Source organism: Orbicella franksi, chromosome 7, assembly GCF_964199315.1.
Source record: "Orbicella franksi chromosome 7, jaOrbFran1.1, whole genome shotgun sequence".
NCBI classification, from domain to species: domain Eukaryota; kingdom Metazoa; phylum Cnidaria; class Anthozoa; order Scleractinia; family Merulinidae; genus Orbicella; species Orbicella franksi.
The window spans coordinates 3,871,038-3,885,000 of NC_138151.1; the positions used below are offsets into that span (position 1 = coordinate 3,871,038).

The window sequence follows — 13,963 nt, forward strand, 5'->3', positions numbered from 1 at the left end:
CTACATTTGCAGCTCCAGAACGAACAAACTGGAAGGACAAAAAGCTCGATGAAATCGATGCAAGAAGCATAAGAACGTCTCGCTAAGACAGACTCATAGCTTTCAACAAGGAAAGCTACAGCTATCTCTGGCGAAGCCGGACAAAGATAAATATGACACCCGTGATAACAAGCAGCATAACTTGCCACAGTTAATCAAACAGCCGGGCCCGGCGTAATAATGCAAATTGCAAGTAACCAACATGTTCACGGAATGTTTCAAACTTTGTCCCTCCAGAGCTAATATTTAGAGAGTTTAAAACATATCTCACAATACAGATGAGCCAATAAAAATTAGCAAGTGGCAAAAACCAGAGGAGTCGAACTCTACAAATTACACGCGGATAACAGCGGAAACCACGTAGACCTATGACCTCTAACGGCTCTACTCTGGTGAAATGTCCTCCTAAAAACAGGATTATTGTTTAGCGAAATATTCAAAGATCCCCCTATCGTACCATACTAAAGGGGCAGATCCTCAAAAATATACTAGTTCGAGCAAAACTCTCAAAGCGGCTATTACACGTGGATAGGAGTTGTGTAGGCCTGTCACCCCATTGTTATCACCGGGGCTTATCCCGGTTTCTGTTGCATGAAGCTACTTGGAGTATTTCTACTCGCCCCTGGATGGGATGCTAATCCATCGCAGGGTTACCCCCAGTATTAAGTTCGCCGGTACCCATTTATACACCTGGGTGGAGAGAGACACTGTGAGAGTAAAGTATTTTGCTCAAGAACACAGCACAATTTCCCCAGCCAGGGTTCGAACCCGGACCGCTCGATCCGGAGACGAGCGCACTAACCAAGAGGCCGTCACGCCTCGGTCCTATCAAAGGATTAAAGTATTTTCATCCTTGTTGAACTGTTTCGTATTTATCTTTTGTCATGTGTTGACATTTCTTCGTTTTATCGAGGTATATTATACTTTTGGGCTTCTGGATTGTGTTCGCTATAACAAAGCTTTAGTCATATCGAGGTTCGTTATGATATCATTTTACTGCAACTTTGGCCGAGCCGAAGAATAACGTTCGTTATACCAAGGAGTTGATTATATAGCGGTTTTTATAAAATCGAGGTTCCACTGGACTGTACTCGGGTATAGAAATCAGGATTTTGGTAAACAATAGAGGATCACTGATATTATGTATGAGTCATATACTGTATGTATTTAACTATTATTCGCCGAAGGCGATGTGAACATTGGTGAATATTCACGGAGACGAATCGAGGCTAGGTGAATACTCACCAATGCTCACTGAGCCCGAATAATTGCTTTAGTATAATTTTCAGAGGTGAATATCATGGACTACAAAATAACAGACTAAAAGACGAAATTGTTCGTTTGCATACACGTATGCAGCCGTAGTTTCTGTAGTTTTAATAATAAGCATACATATCTAGACTATATCAGTAAAAGAGTGATTGTCGGGGGGAACGACCTCTTTTACAATGGACGAACACACCTTCTGCTCTTTTAAAAGCTCCTTCTCTATCACTTCTGGTGCAAAGTTACCTTATACAGCTCTCACACTTCTCAACGGCTTACACTTCTCAAAACCTAAGACTCTGCATGGTCTCGCTCTTTGTTGTTGACCACGTCGATACTTGTCAATCAAGCGTCACACCGGCAAACTGACATCTACAATCACGGACAAATTGTGTTGCCGGAAAATGCCAAATTCATGAAATCATAATCGTAATACTAACAGAATCAGTGTCAACAACCCCATTGCCCCATTCAATGTTGGAAAATGGTAAAATGCAAACTTGTGTTAGGATGGAAGTGTTTTGTTAACTTTGCTCAGGGGTGGGGAGGGGCAAAATGTGTGTAGAATGATTTTTGTCCAACCCTTGTGACCAAGGTTGTAGGTTTGCGTAAGGACTTGCGCAGCCCACGCATAGCAGCACTAGGCTTGCGCACGAGAATTATTACCATATTTTTCTTCGACCGAATACCAGAGTCAAAATCGTTTTCATTTCACATTTTCTTTATGATTCCAAGAGATGTCTGGCCAAAATAAAACAACGAGAGCAATGTAAAAATTACAAGAATGGTCTTTACAGAATTGAATTAAAAGACACGTTACAGCAATGTGTAGAAAAGTCAAATAAAGGTTGTTGTCAATGTGCAATCGTTATCAAACAACAACTCAGGCTTACTTTTTTTTTTTCTTTTTTTTGTTTGTTTGTTTGTTTTTTAATTTCACTCAGGCTTACTTACTGAAGAAGAGGGGCGGCCGTGCTAGTTATGCCTTTTCCATATTTTAATATTTAAGTAATCAGTAGTTTTTGATAACAGAAATTAATTCAACTAGGTGTTAACGTACGTTCTACATGTTCTTTTAATTTGAATAAAACCAACCTCTAAACGGGTTTCCGCGAATAACCCCTTTTCGTTTTAATTAGAGCGTTACTAGCTAGGAAATATTTAGCATGAGCTGAAATTGTCCACCTGCAACCTCCACTAAGGAAATAACACTTGCTGTGTTTTTAAATCACAGAAAATATATCTTTGCATAAAGAATAAAACATACCATCAATAACCATAAATTATTCCAGGAAAAGTAATCAGGTAAAAATACATTTGAGCATTTCGTCTGGTCATTACAACGAGCCTAAATAAAGATAACCATTCCAATTGAAATGACATCATTTACGAAAATTAGCAAATTAACTGTTTACCGAGTTTTTCCGTCAAGACCTTTCCAAACAGCAGTTTTTTCCAAAAATAATCAACTTTTGTTCTTTAACAGTACATCGATTGTGAAACAATTCACTCATCGTGTTCGTGTTTGAAACACTATGAAAAATAAATTCATTTGGTACCTTTGTTTCATCGTTGTCGAGTTCATTCACAGTTGTCATCATCGTTTTAAAATGAGAAAACGAGAAAAATAAATTTCGGTCAATCGATTTGACCTGCTGATGATTCTTAAATGCCTTGAATGCGAGTTCTCGAAAAGATTTTTGGTCCATTCTGGGCCTTGTGATTGGTTGGTTCTTCCGCTTCTGCTTCCGACTCCAACAGTCTAGTTTTCACTGGATCATAAGCGACGGAGTCGTAAACGGAATCGGAAGAAATGGAAACGTTCTGATTCTTCCGACTCCGATTCCGTCGAGCTTATGACTCTAGCGCGTTACTATGGCAGCCGGATCTCGTACCCAGATCCTGCTCTTCGATTTTCACTAGGTCATAAGCGCTCTTACGTCTCCGACTACGACTCCGTCGCTAGTGAAAACCAGCCTTGAATCTACAGTCACATTTCTGCCGCACTTAATTGAATTGAATTCGACACGGCAGAAATGCGACGTATGAACTGGGCCCTAGGCCCGTTCCAAACACCGCTCCATTCATGCGTCGAACCTAACTGATGAGTTGAATACGGCAGAAGAGCGGCGTTTGAATCAGTTTGGTTCGGCGGGTCAGGTGCGGCAAACAACATTAAATTCGGCATGGTCTGTCGCACTATGCGACGTTGGAGCGGCAGCTAATTCACACGGCATTCTCTTCATACATGTGTCAAACCTAATGCATAAATTATTGTAATGTATTTTTCATATAACGGGACTCGTGATTGGCTCAAAATTGAGTGGCGTGACCAATCATGCATGAAGCTCGAAGTCGTCGCGCACTAACTAAAGACAACAAAATATGCCTTCGATTTATGAGAATCGGGACTGTATAAGCGAGTTTCTTTAGCGCAAATTCATTCTTTACTTTTCTTCGTGGTAATCGCCCAGCTTATGAGATTTCCCTTTAACAAGTCGAATTAACCGGGAGAAAACCTGTCCAGATACAAACACTGAACCTTGAGTTTGAATTTGCTTCCCTAAATATTGCTATGGCATGTACTAAAACCCGAAACAACGAAACGAAACCACCGAAACAAGTAAAATAATAAGTAAATAAATGAAACAGTTGAAAAAAAAAAACAGCCTTGATCTCTGGCACGTTACTATGGCAGCCTGATCTAGTACCCATATCCACGTGTGTGACATAGTTACATCTCAAACCTGAAAGATGGATGAGCGCAAGGGTGTCAACGACGACCACGGAGACATCGAGAAAGAGGTGAGTATTTTTCACATTTTGAATGGAATTCTAGCTAAAACAAGAAATGTAATTTCAAAGAAAGGTTTTCTGGTTGTATCTTGGATTCTTAGGCGGTGGCAAATCGACAACGCCGAGCCCAGGATGTGCGGAAACACAATCTCAAGAGTATCCGTGAAGCTGAGAGCCTAATAAGAAATTACTCTGAGGAATGCAGGAGTCACGAAGGCCTGACGTTAATATGATTAAAGCCTGTCAAGTCGCCCTCGTTTTTCCTTAGAGATATATATTAAAGAAAGCCCTGGTTCGCACGAAGAACGCTGCAAAGTCATTCTCGAAAAGACCATTCGATTCGCCACCGTCTAAGAATCCACGATACGACCAGAAAACCTTTCTTTGAAATTAGATTTCTTGTTTTAGCTAGAATACCATACAGAATGTGAAAATACCCACCATTTTCTCGATGTCTTCTTGCTCGACACGCTTGCGTTCATCCACCTTTCAGGTTTGTGATGTCACGATGTCACACGTGTGGCTTAAGAGCAGGATCTGGGTACGAGATCCGGCTGCCATAGTAACGTGCTAGAGATCAAGACTTTTTTTTAACTTTTTTTATTTATTTACGATTTTACTCGTTTCGGTCGTTTCGCTTGTTTCGGTGGTTTCGTTTCGCTCGTTTCGGTCGTTTCGTTTCGTTGTTTCGGGTTTTAGTACATGCCCGATTGGGCTTCGTCGCTCGAGATAAATAAGTCAAAGATCAAGGATAAAGAAAAGATAGACTTGTGGCAAGTTTACACGTGCTGTTGCAGGGTTGTTGTTCACTGCTGCGGGATAAAAACAGTAGCGCTAAAAAATCGTACCTAGACCTTTTCGCGCTGTTGAAAAAATTTCTCTTGTTGACATAATGGTTGACATGTAAGACAAGGGTGAACTATTTCATTCTTCTCATTCTTTTATTTACTCTCATCCAACTCAACAAGATTGTCTGCTCCCTGCCGCTGGACTTGATTTACATGTATAGCGTGCTTTGCATTTTAATGTTCAGGTTTCAGGCGAAACCAAAACAGAAATCGATTTCGCATTCTCAGTACATCCAGGGACTCAAGCAAGGAAACAAAGCCTGCACAGTCGCGGACTTTTTTTGATTCTCACAACACATTCAACGGTAACACTTTACAACTTTGCCGCTCGAATTGCGACCAGTACACACAAATATGATCACATCACACCAGTTTTAAAAGAGCTTAAATGGCTACCAGTCGCGACTCAGTTATATTTCAGGAGCGCTATCATGGCCTACAAATGTCTAACATCTCGCGTGCCGGAGTGTCTGTCTTCCCAGTTCAGTAGGCGAGGAGAAATAAGCGGACGTGCCACAAGAAGTTCACAAATGCTGAACATTCCTCTTTTTAAGTCTGCCAGTGGTCAGAGAACGTTCTACTACAGAACAGTCAGTATCTGGAACTCCATGGATAGCTCTCTAAAAACTCTCGAGAAAGTATCTGCTTTTAAGTTTTATCTTAAACGTAAACTTATTAAGGATTTTATAGATTCCTAATTCTAGTTAATTAATCTTAATGAATCTTAGAGTTTTTAAGTAGTTTTAAATTATTATTGTATTGTCTTTGAAAAGCCTCTAAAGGGAAAGTCAATAAAGTATGTATGTATGTATGTATGTAACGGCATACAAACTGAAGTCATAGCTATTGTTCAGAGGCATCAGAGCCCATCACGAGCTGTGTTTTCTGCAGGTGAGGTGGACCAAAATGGTTTGTCGCTTTTTCAGGTATCATCATACATGTAAGGCTGCAAAATAAGCTGGTATACATGTACTATGCTCACGATATCAACTCGTCGTACATCAACTCAAGCTTAAAGCTTTAATACATTGAATACCACGCGGAGCAGCCGGACTTATCACAACTACATCCTCTAGTCGGTGTGTAGTCGCCTGTGCCGCGAGCTAATATTTCAGATATGACAAGTATCATGAATTGGAGAATACTCGCAATTTTGGTTGGCTTAATTCTTCTCTTACTACTGTACTCCATCAACATGTTCCAATCTGAAGAAAATTTTCCACATTTACAGCCTTGGGTTTGTCGAAACGCTACCGAAACTAAACGGATGGCAAACAGATGCCATTTTGATAGCAACGGAACAAGGATCATTTTGTTTTACACTCCATGGTTTGGACGAAAACCGTGGCCAGATTTCGCTTCTACAGAGCTCGATCTGTCTCACGCCAACTGCCCAGAGAAGAAATGTAAAATTATCTACAACGTTTACGATATAGGAAAGAGTGATCTGATTATTTTTCACGCTTCAGATATGCCACGATTCGTTAGCCGCAAGGAACTTCAACAAATTCACAAATATCGGTGTCCGAGTCAACGAACGGCATTCCTAAGCCACGAAAGCGTTCAAAACGAGCCTCTCGACGATATCGTGATACCGCATGGCTTTTTTAACTGGACGATAACTTTCAAAACGGACTCAGATTTTCATTTCCCTTATGGAAGTTACGTTCGATTGCCACCTGCTGAAAATCCAAGCACTTCTATTAACTTCGCAGCAAACAAAACTAAGTTTGTGTTGTGGGCTGTTTCACACTGTGGCACTATTCGAGAAGAGTATGTCAAAAAGCTTCTGAACTACATCAATGTTGACATTTATGGCGATTGTTCATATATTTATGGGCAAGACAACCAGTGTTTGAAATCAAGCAACTGTGACGATATTTTCAACCCTTACAAATTTACTCTGGCGTTTGAAAATGGAGTTTGTACTGATTATATCACCGAGAAATTCTGGACAGCGCTAAGAAGGAATTCAGTGCCTGTTGTACTTGCCAAAGATTATTACAGTGCTGATGTGGTTCCACCAGGCTCGTTTATCAGTGTGCAAGACTTTCCATCTGTGAAAGCTTTGGCAGAATACCTACTGTACCTTGATAAAAATGACACTACATACAACGAATACTTTTCTTGGAAACAGAAATTTGCTTCAAAGAGCATCGACAGTTTTCCAGCTTGTGATGTTTGCGATGCGCTGCACGATGAATGCCTTAAACCCAAAGTTTATTCTGATATGTTCAAGACGTATTGGAATGAAGATGTTGATTGCAAAAAACGTGAACAAAAGCTATCAAGACTTATTGAGAAAGACTGACATAAGTGACTTAAGTGAATTAGTTTCACCTCGGCAGACTGCGGATAATGTTATAATTAACAAATAAAGAAGTCTCGACTGTGTTCTGTTCTGTTGTAAAGTACGCAGGAAGCGGTAGAGCACGAAAGAAGTGTAGGGGAAAACACGAGACGTTGTCGAGTGTTTTTCCCTGTAGTTTCTGTAGACTCTCAAGTTTCATAGAATATTTAAATTAATCACAACCCTTGTTAGAATTGTTCAACAGCTGTCAATCACAAACTGGACTTCAGCTAAGCTTTCAGTTCCGAGTAGTCTCAAGCGGCTTTCGAGAGCTAGAGGAACGATTTAACTTTAAAATAAGGATCTAAAGGCAGGTAAAGGTTTGTAGTCCAGAGGAATCCGGCCGTGTGGTGGCTCATGAAAATGTGCACTTTTCCAATGGAAATTACGAAACAAGGAGCTTAAAGCTTGCGGATGAAAATGCGAAATGCTGAGTTTAATTTGAAAGGAAGACTAAACTTCAGAATACCCGGCCACGATTGCGTGACATTAATGTTCTGCTCCCGCAGTCCTGCAGTCCCGTGGTCGTTAATTTTAAGCCCAGTCTCTTGGCGGACATAACACATACTTATCATACATAATACACCTTTTTCACTTGGGCGGCTTGTTGTCCCATTACAGACCACGTGATATTCTCTGGAGAATTGTTCTTTTATCCATCTAAAAATTATTTATTCATATACACATGACTATTTGAAAATTTGAAAGGAAGAATTCTCAAGAGAATCATCACATGGTCTGAAATGGGCCAACAAACCGCCCAGTCGAAAGAGGTCTATTGTCAACAAATTCAAAGCAGACTGAAAACACTACGTTTATCAAAAACAAAAAAAACAGTGCGAGTATAATATCACGGCAAACAAAACCAACAAAGAGTGTGCGCTAGCATGAAAATATATACATGTATATTCTTCGTTCTTTAAATGTGAAACTAAAAGACAGCATTTTATATCTAATAGGGCTTCGTAATTAAAATTGAAAGATCTACAAAACTAGACTTGCAGAAAAGTCCTTCGTCTTGTTTATTTACTACCCGCCTCGCGGCCTAAAAGTCGCAGCTCGCTTCGCTCCACTTGCTATTCTACCCTGAAAATCATGAGGTCCACTTGTAGCAAGTCTACTACAAAACTTACAAATGGTAAATTTTCTAATTTTAGTTATTTATTTATATTATAAAATTTCAAAAACAGTTGACAAAGATTTCCTCGGATCTCTCGCCCTAATGTGTTCATTGGCCTGTGCCTTTGTTTTGGGTCGTTAATTGGTCACATAGATTTTCTTTACATCATTCAAATATACATATATCTCCACGTAAATTCGGCCAAATATGTAGAAAACAGAGGTTTTCTGACTCCATATTTAGGTAGATTTAGTCTGCAAATTTAGTCTTCTTGTCATTTTCATGTAGTCACCTAATAAATGAAATGATGCAGCCATAAGGTGCGTCTGTTCGAAATATTTTAATGAAAGGCCCTTTAAAATAACTAACCTACCCTTTCATATGTCTCAACTTGTGAAATCCCTACCCTTCTATATACCTGAGGCCTAAAAAAGGTACCCCTTTAATGCAGGCTGAGCCTCCCTTTATAGGTCATTGTAGGGAGTAACCCTCGAACGAATTTTAGTCTCAAGGACCCGGGCTGAAGGACACCAGTGAAGGTTTGGAGTAACCTTAGGACCTTAACCGTTACAATAAAATCCCAGCGAGTTTTAGTTTCACTATCTGATAGATGCAAAACACCACAGAAACACGAGTAGCACGCACTGACAGAGTAGAAGTACGACTTTCTTAGTGTGTTTGCTTTCCATATTTCGAACTGCTATAACAGGGATTGCGGAGCGTATTTTGAATTGTGGGGCTTACAAGCGAGCTCTTAATTGCTTTTTTACGTTTCAGATGGGTTTTTAATTATCTTATGTATTTTTTTGCTCGAAATTGGGGGGCTAAAGCCTCCCGCCGTCCCTGTGTAAACGATCGTTCACCACATTCTCATAACAAACTCTTAGATTTACGCTGTGTTAAGGTCCGGTAATACGGGCAACATTTTCCTTCAACTTGTCTCGCAACATTGTTGCTTTGCAAGTTGAAACACATTGTTGCGCGTATTACCACGTTTGTGACCAACTTGTCTCGCAGCAAAATACAGTGTGGCAAGTCTGCAGAATTCTATAGGTACAATTGCTTAATCGTGTATAAATAAAGATGGCGCCTTCTTTAATATAATTTAGCATTTCGACGAAGTTCCGCTTCGACTTCTGGCCGTCATTTTCTTCTTAATTTTCCGTGCTAGCGAAGTTCTCTCAGTATGAAGCTCAGTGTCGTTTCAGGTAGCTAGGCGAAAAGTTGTATTTTTGCGACAGTTCTTCCAAGCCTTTTGCCTTTTTTCCTGCTTGTTTTGAAGGGACAAACGAGGTGTCCCAAAGACCATGATAGCCCTCGAGGTCTTTGTAAAGGACAAAGTTATGACTTTCCGAGAGTTACTGGTCTACTTAGAATTCAGGCTCGCCTTCACCGTCCGCCTTGTTTTTCTTCATTTTATTTGCCGCGCTTTGCGACAGCCAATCACAAGCGTTGAATTCAAATTTGTTGCGAGACAAGTTGTAGCTTCAGTGGTAATACGAGCAGCAAAACTAAAATTTGTTGCAGAAAGTAGAACTCGAGTCTACTTTGCGCAACATGTTGCCTCAACTTGCAACACTGTATTTTGCTGCGAGACAAGTTGGTCACAAACGTGGTAATACGCCCAACAATGTGTTTCAACTTGCAATGCAACAATGTTGCGAGACAAGTTGAAGAAAAATGTTGCCCGTATTACCGGACCTTTACGCAATTGAGTGAAATGCATTATACACTTAATTACTGGTCCGGCCGAGGGAAACAGTCAATCAGTTTTGTTTTCCGGAGAATCTCGAACAGGCATCAGAAGTGTAGCAGCTCTCGAACGCTTGTAATTCTTTTCATTGTTAGCAGCTGTTATTATTTTCGGGCTAGGGGCATTGTTTCTGTTGTTTGTAATAAGGCAACAAGAAGTGAAAGTAACTTCTGGTTAGTCAGAAAGAGAACGTGGGCGACATAAGCCATTGCCACGTGACCATAACTCAACCCAGAAGAGCGCGTGTTTAATTAAATTAAGCTGCGTGTCTCTGAGGGATAACTGCACTGCACTTTGCTCGAAAAAGTCCGCGAAAATGATAAATCCCAGGCGAAAATTTTAGGGAAAAGAAAAACCCCACCATTTTATCAGTATCTATAAGACCAGTTTTCATTGATCGACCTTTCTTAACAACTTGCCAAATCTGTGAACGAGCTACAGAGTTAGACCTCTCGATGTTTTTTACCCACCAACACGGCACGAAAAATCGCCTTTACCCCGCGTCAAATGTGTTGTTAAAGGTTTTGTAAAGGTCGCCTTTGCACGCTTTTGACGATCTGTGACGCGAATCAAAGATGATCTGTGAATAAACCTTTACCACCAAATCAAAGGCGTGAAAGGCCGTTTTTACTCACCTTTGAACGCCTGTGTTTTTAGGGTTAAAGGTGATCCTTTGATACGCCTTTGCGCAGTCAAAGGCGGGTCAAAAGTGTAATCAAATTTGTCTGCGATTCGAGTCAAAGGTTTGCTAAAGACGTGGTCGAAGATGCCTGTGACGCAGGCCAAAGGTTTGTCAAAGGTACTCTGCACGTTTCGCGCTCGCGCGTCTCGCCCGAACTTCTCGCTCGCGCTCCTCTTTCGCGCTGCGCGACCGTTGATCACGTTTCGCGCGATCCACATCGTATACGCTTTTTTCTGCTTGCTACACTAGCTTTGTAGCTCCGCATACGAAAGATGCAATTAGATCCGTACTCTTGATTTATGTCTGACAAGTTTTGAAGAATATATCAGCTTTAATAAGGTTATTTTGTGCCAAACTATTGACAAATGATAACGGAAAAGCGGCCCGGAAAGATCATTGCGCCTAATTTTAAGAAAATAAATATGTTCAATTTCATCTCAGTTTCAATTTTTTTCCCCGTTTTTATCAAGAGTAAATACCTTCAAGTACCTTACATAAATGTTTTGGGCTTCAGGTTTCAAAAAGCCACGTTACAGGCTTGGTTTCAAACTACACGTAATGAGACTGATCATAAGGAAAACATTGTTCTGTCTATCGTGAAAACAACAGTCAACAAATCTTCCATGGTACAAAGTACATTTATCTAACATTGAAGTACTATGGCTAAATTCTCAGTTCCTTAAATTTACTAGACCAGACTAGACAATAGGGAAGACAACCGCAAAATTTCGGGAAAGATATAGCAAACTTCGCACAAAAGTCAACTAGTGTATAAGCGTCCTTTCCAGATGGCACGTACAGTCCGTTGCATGGAACTTCTTATGTTTTGGCAGTTCTCCTTTTCTGCTCCTTGCACTTGCTCATTCTTGCATTATAAGTGGAATGGAAAACAGTGTTTTCCACTTCTTTCTCATCAAAGTGGTTAAACTGCCTTGTTGGGGGTCAATGCCAACTAAGTACCCATGATTTCTAGGGAAGACACATTTTGACAAAGTCTAAGGCGTTGACGAAATTAATCAATGCATCTTCCCTCGATAAGTCCATCCTGTCGAACACTGCTTGTCCGCATTTGTCTAAACAGAAGCAAACAGACAAAAACGTTGGAAATGAATATTAAGGGTGAAATCTTGGCATTCTATTCCTTAAAGTTTGTCTATAGTTTTTGCTAATATCACATTAATAAAACGTGACCAATCAGCTCATTACTCCTCCTCCGAATAGTTTGTGCTTCTGTCAATAGTAGCCTTTTTTTGTATTTCTCTCCACTCTACTCAGAGATTTGGTCACACAGGTATGTCATTAAGAGCCAGTTTAACAAGCTAATTTCACCAGCTGAACAAGGGTTATCCCCAGCTAGAATTTCATAAGAGAACAAAGACTTGGGGTCATTTTAAAAGTGTACAGCTTGGCACAAATAAACAAAAAGCCTAGAGCCAGTTTACCAGTCCATCTGTCTGCCTGTCTCTTAAAGACATCTTACAGACCTCTTACAACAAAGATCTTTTATGGTTGCAGAATAGCAATCTAAAAATCAACAAATCTGACATAAACTTTGACAAGAAATGAGGAATACACACACCTTTGGGAATATTGCTGTTCCTGTGTAATTTCCACAGATCTCTTCATGTTCAGTAGTGTAATCTTTTTCCTTATTTTCATTGTAGATCATATGTGAAAAGGAGCATATAAACATATCAAAATAATTGCACATTTGATTAGTAAACAGTTAGCAACTACTTGTACACTTTTTTCCACTGAAAAAAATTCCTGAAATTAAATAATTTAACATGAGACATGCCTGCATGGAATTGCATGGCTTATTCATTGAAACAAAAATCCAGTCCAAGATGATGAATACAACCACTATGATTCCCAGTGCAGCCGCATCTCATAGAGAGAAATGGCTATTATCCAGTCAAATTTGCCAACAAAATTTTCAATTGAGTAAAAGCAAATAAATGTCTTTGTCAATTTACTTTTACTAAGTTATTATCAAATCCTCTATGCCTTAAATTCTCTACTGATCCCATCAATAGTTATGAATTAACCATATTATTAATTTTGCTTGGAAAAATTTGGTTTGGAAACCTGATGGCCAAACCAAAACAGTCGATATTGCAGACAACCACTCAAAATTTAGATTCAAAACTCAGCTTTTACCAGTCAAAAACCAACATTTCCTGAGACTGGTTTGCAACATTCTGCAACTTCAATTCATTTACCAAAAAGATTCCCACCCCTTGCATGTTTCCAATAACATTTTAATTTCTTAATTTTCATCCAGGTGAGCCAGTTGATGTATTTGTCCCTTAAGAAGGACAACATTTCCTCACTTGCCCTTAAATGAACCAAAAAGAAACAACTTTTTTTTTTCACAGAGTGAGACTGTAATAAAAATGATCAATTAAAATAATATTAATAAGCTATAGCCAGGTTTTCAAAATCTATTTATATCCTTTCTTTGCTGGAAAAAGATATTAAAAGTTGAGGCTGAAGAAATTATAAGATGGTCTATGCTACAAAATATAGAAATAACAAATGAATATTCCAGCCTTTTACTTACCAAAATGTTCTGATGTTTGCACACTTTGGAGCATTGCATGATTTAACTGCATCTGAGTTGACTATGAACTACAGAGTTGTATATTGTATCCTCTCCCAGAATTTATTGTTAATTTCTTCAGTTCTTCTAGAGTGGCTAGCTGAAGGATAAAAACAACATTCATCAGCAAATTTCCACTAGTCACATATTTATTGGCATTTAATTGTCTACTGCCCAAAAGACCAAGACATGAAACTCTAAAACTACTGGTATTGTCCAGAGAGGTCACATAATAATATTATTATGGGGTCAGCTTTTTAATTTGCAACTAATAGCGAGTTTGTTTTTTTATCAAACATTGTAACAATTTCACCTACTAAAGATAAGCTGGATTACATGTACTAAAGGCATCCGTGGTCGAGTGTCAATCGATACCCTTGATCGATCCTCTAAATTGACACTCTATCAACACCCGATCGATATTCAATCAACACTCCATCAACACCTTGGTTGACACTCAATCTACATTTCTATTACTCAGTTTTGCAAATGTCACAGGGTAGGTGC

General features: G+C 39.5%; 1 protein-coding gene and 1 long non-coding RNA gene across 2 annotated transcripts; one reads left to right on the plus strand and one right to left on the minus strand.

Annotated features, from left to right (window-relative positions):
* The first annotated feature begins 5,773 nt into the window (after positions 1 to 5,773).
* On the plus strand, positions 5,774 to 8,291 carry LOC145492956 (glycoprotein 3-alpha-L-fucosyltransferase A-like). The gene has a single exon (XM_081472329.1). It carries the CDS (start codon positions 6,067 to 6,069, stop codon positions 7,258 to 7,260), a length of 1,194 nt encoding a protein of 397 aa, XP_081328455.1. The 5' UTR covers positions 5,774 to 6,066; the 3' UTR covers positions 7,261 to 8,291.
* A 3,616-nt stretch (positions 8,292 to 11,907) lies between these two features.
* On the minus strand, positions 11,908 to 13,717 carry LOC145493122 (uncharacterized). Its single transcript, XR_014050094.1, has 3 exons — positions 13,418 to 13,717; positions 12,434 to 12,502; positions 11,908 to 11,927 (listed from the first exon to the last, which is right to left on the minus strand). It is a non-coding gene; the product is annotated as an uncharacterized LOC145493122 (long non-coding RNA).
* Positions 13,718 to 13,963: the final 246 nt, after the last annotated feature.

Coding starts and splice junctions, on each gene's coding strand:
- LOC145492956 (XM_081472329.1), top strand. CDS start 6,067: ATGACAAGTATCATGAATTGGAGAATACTCGCAATTTTGGTTGGCTTA.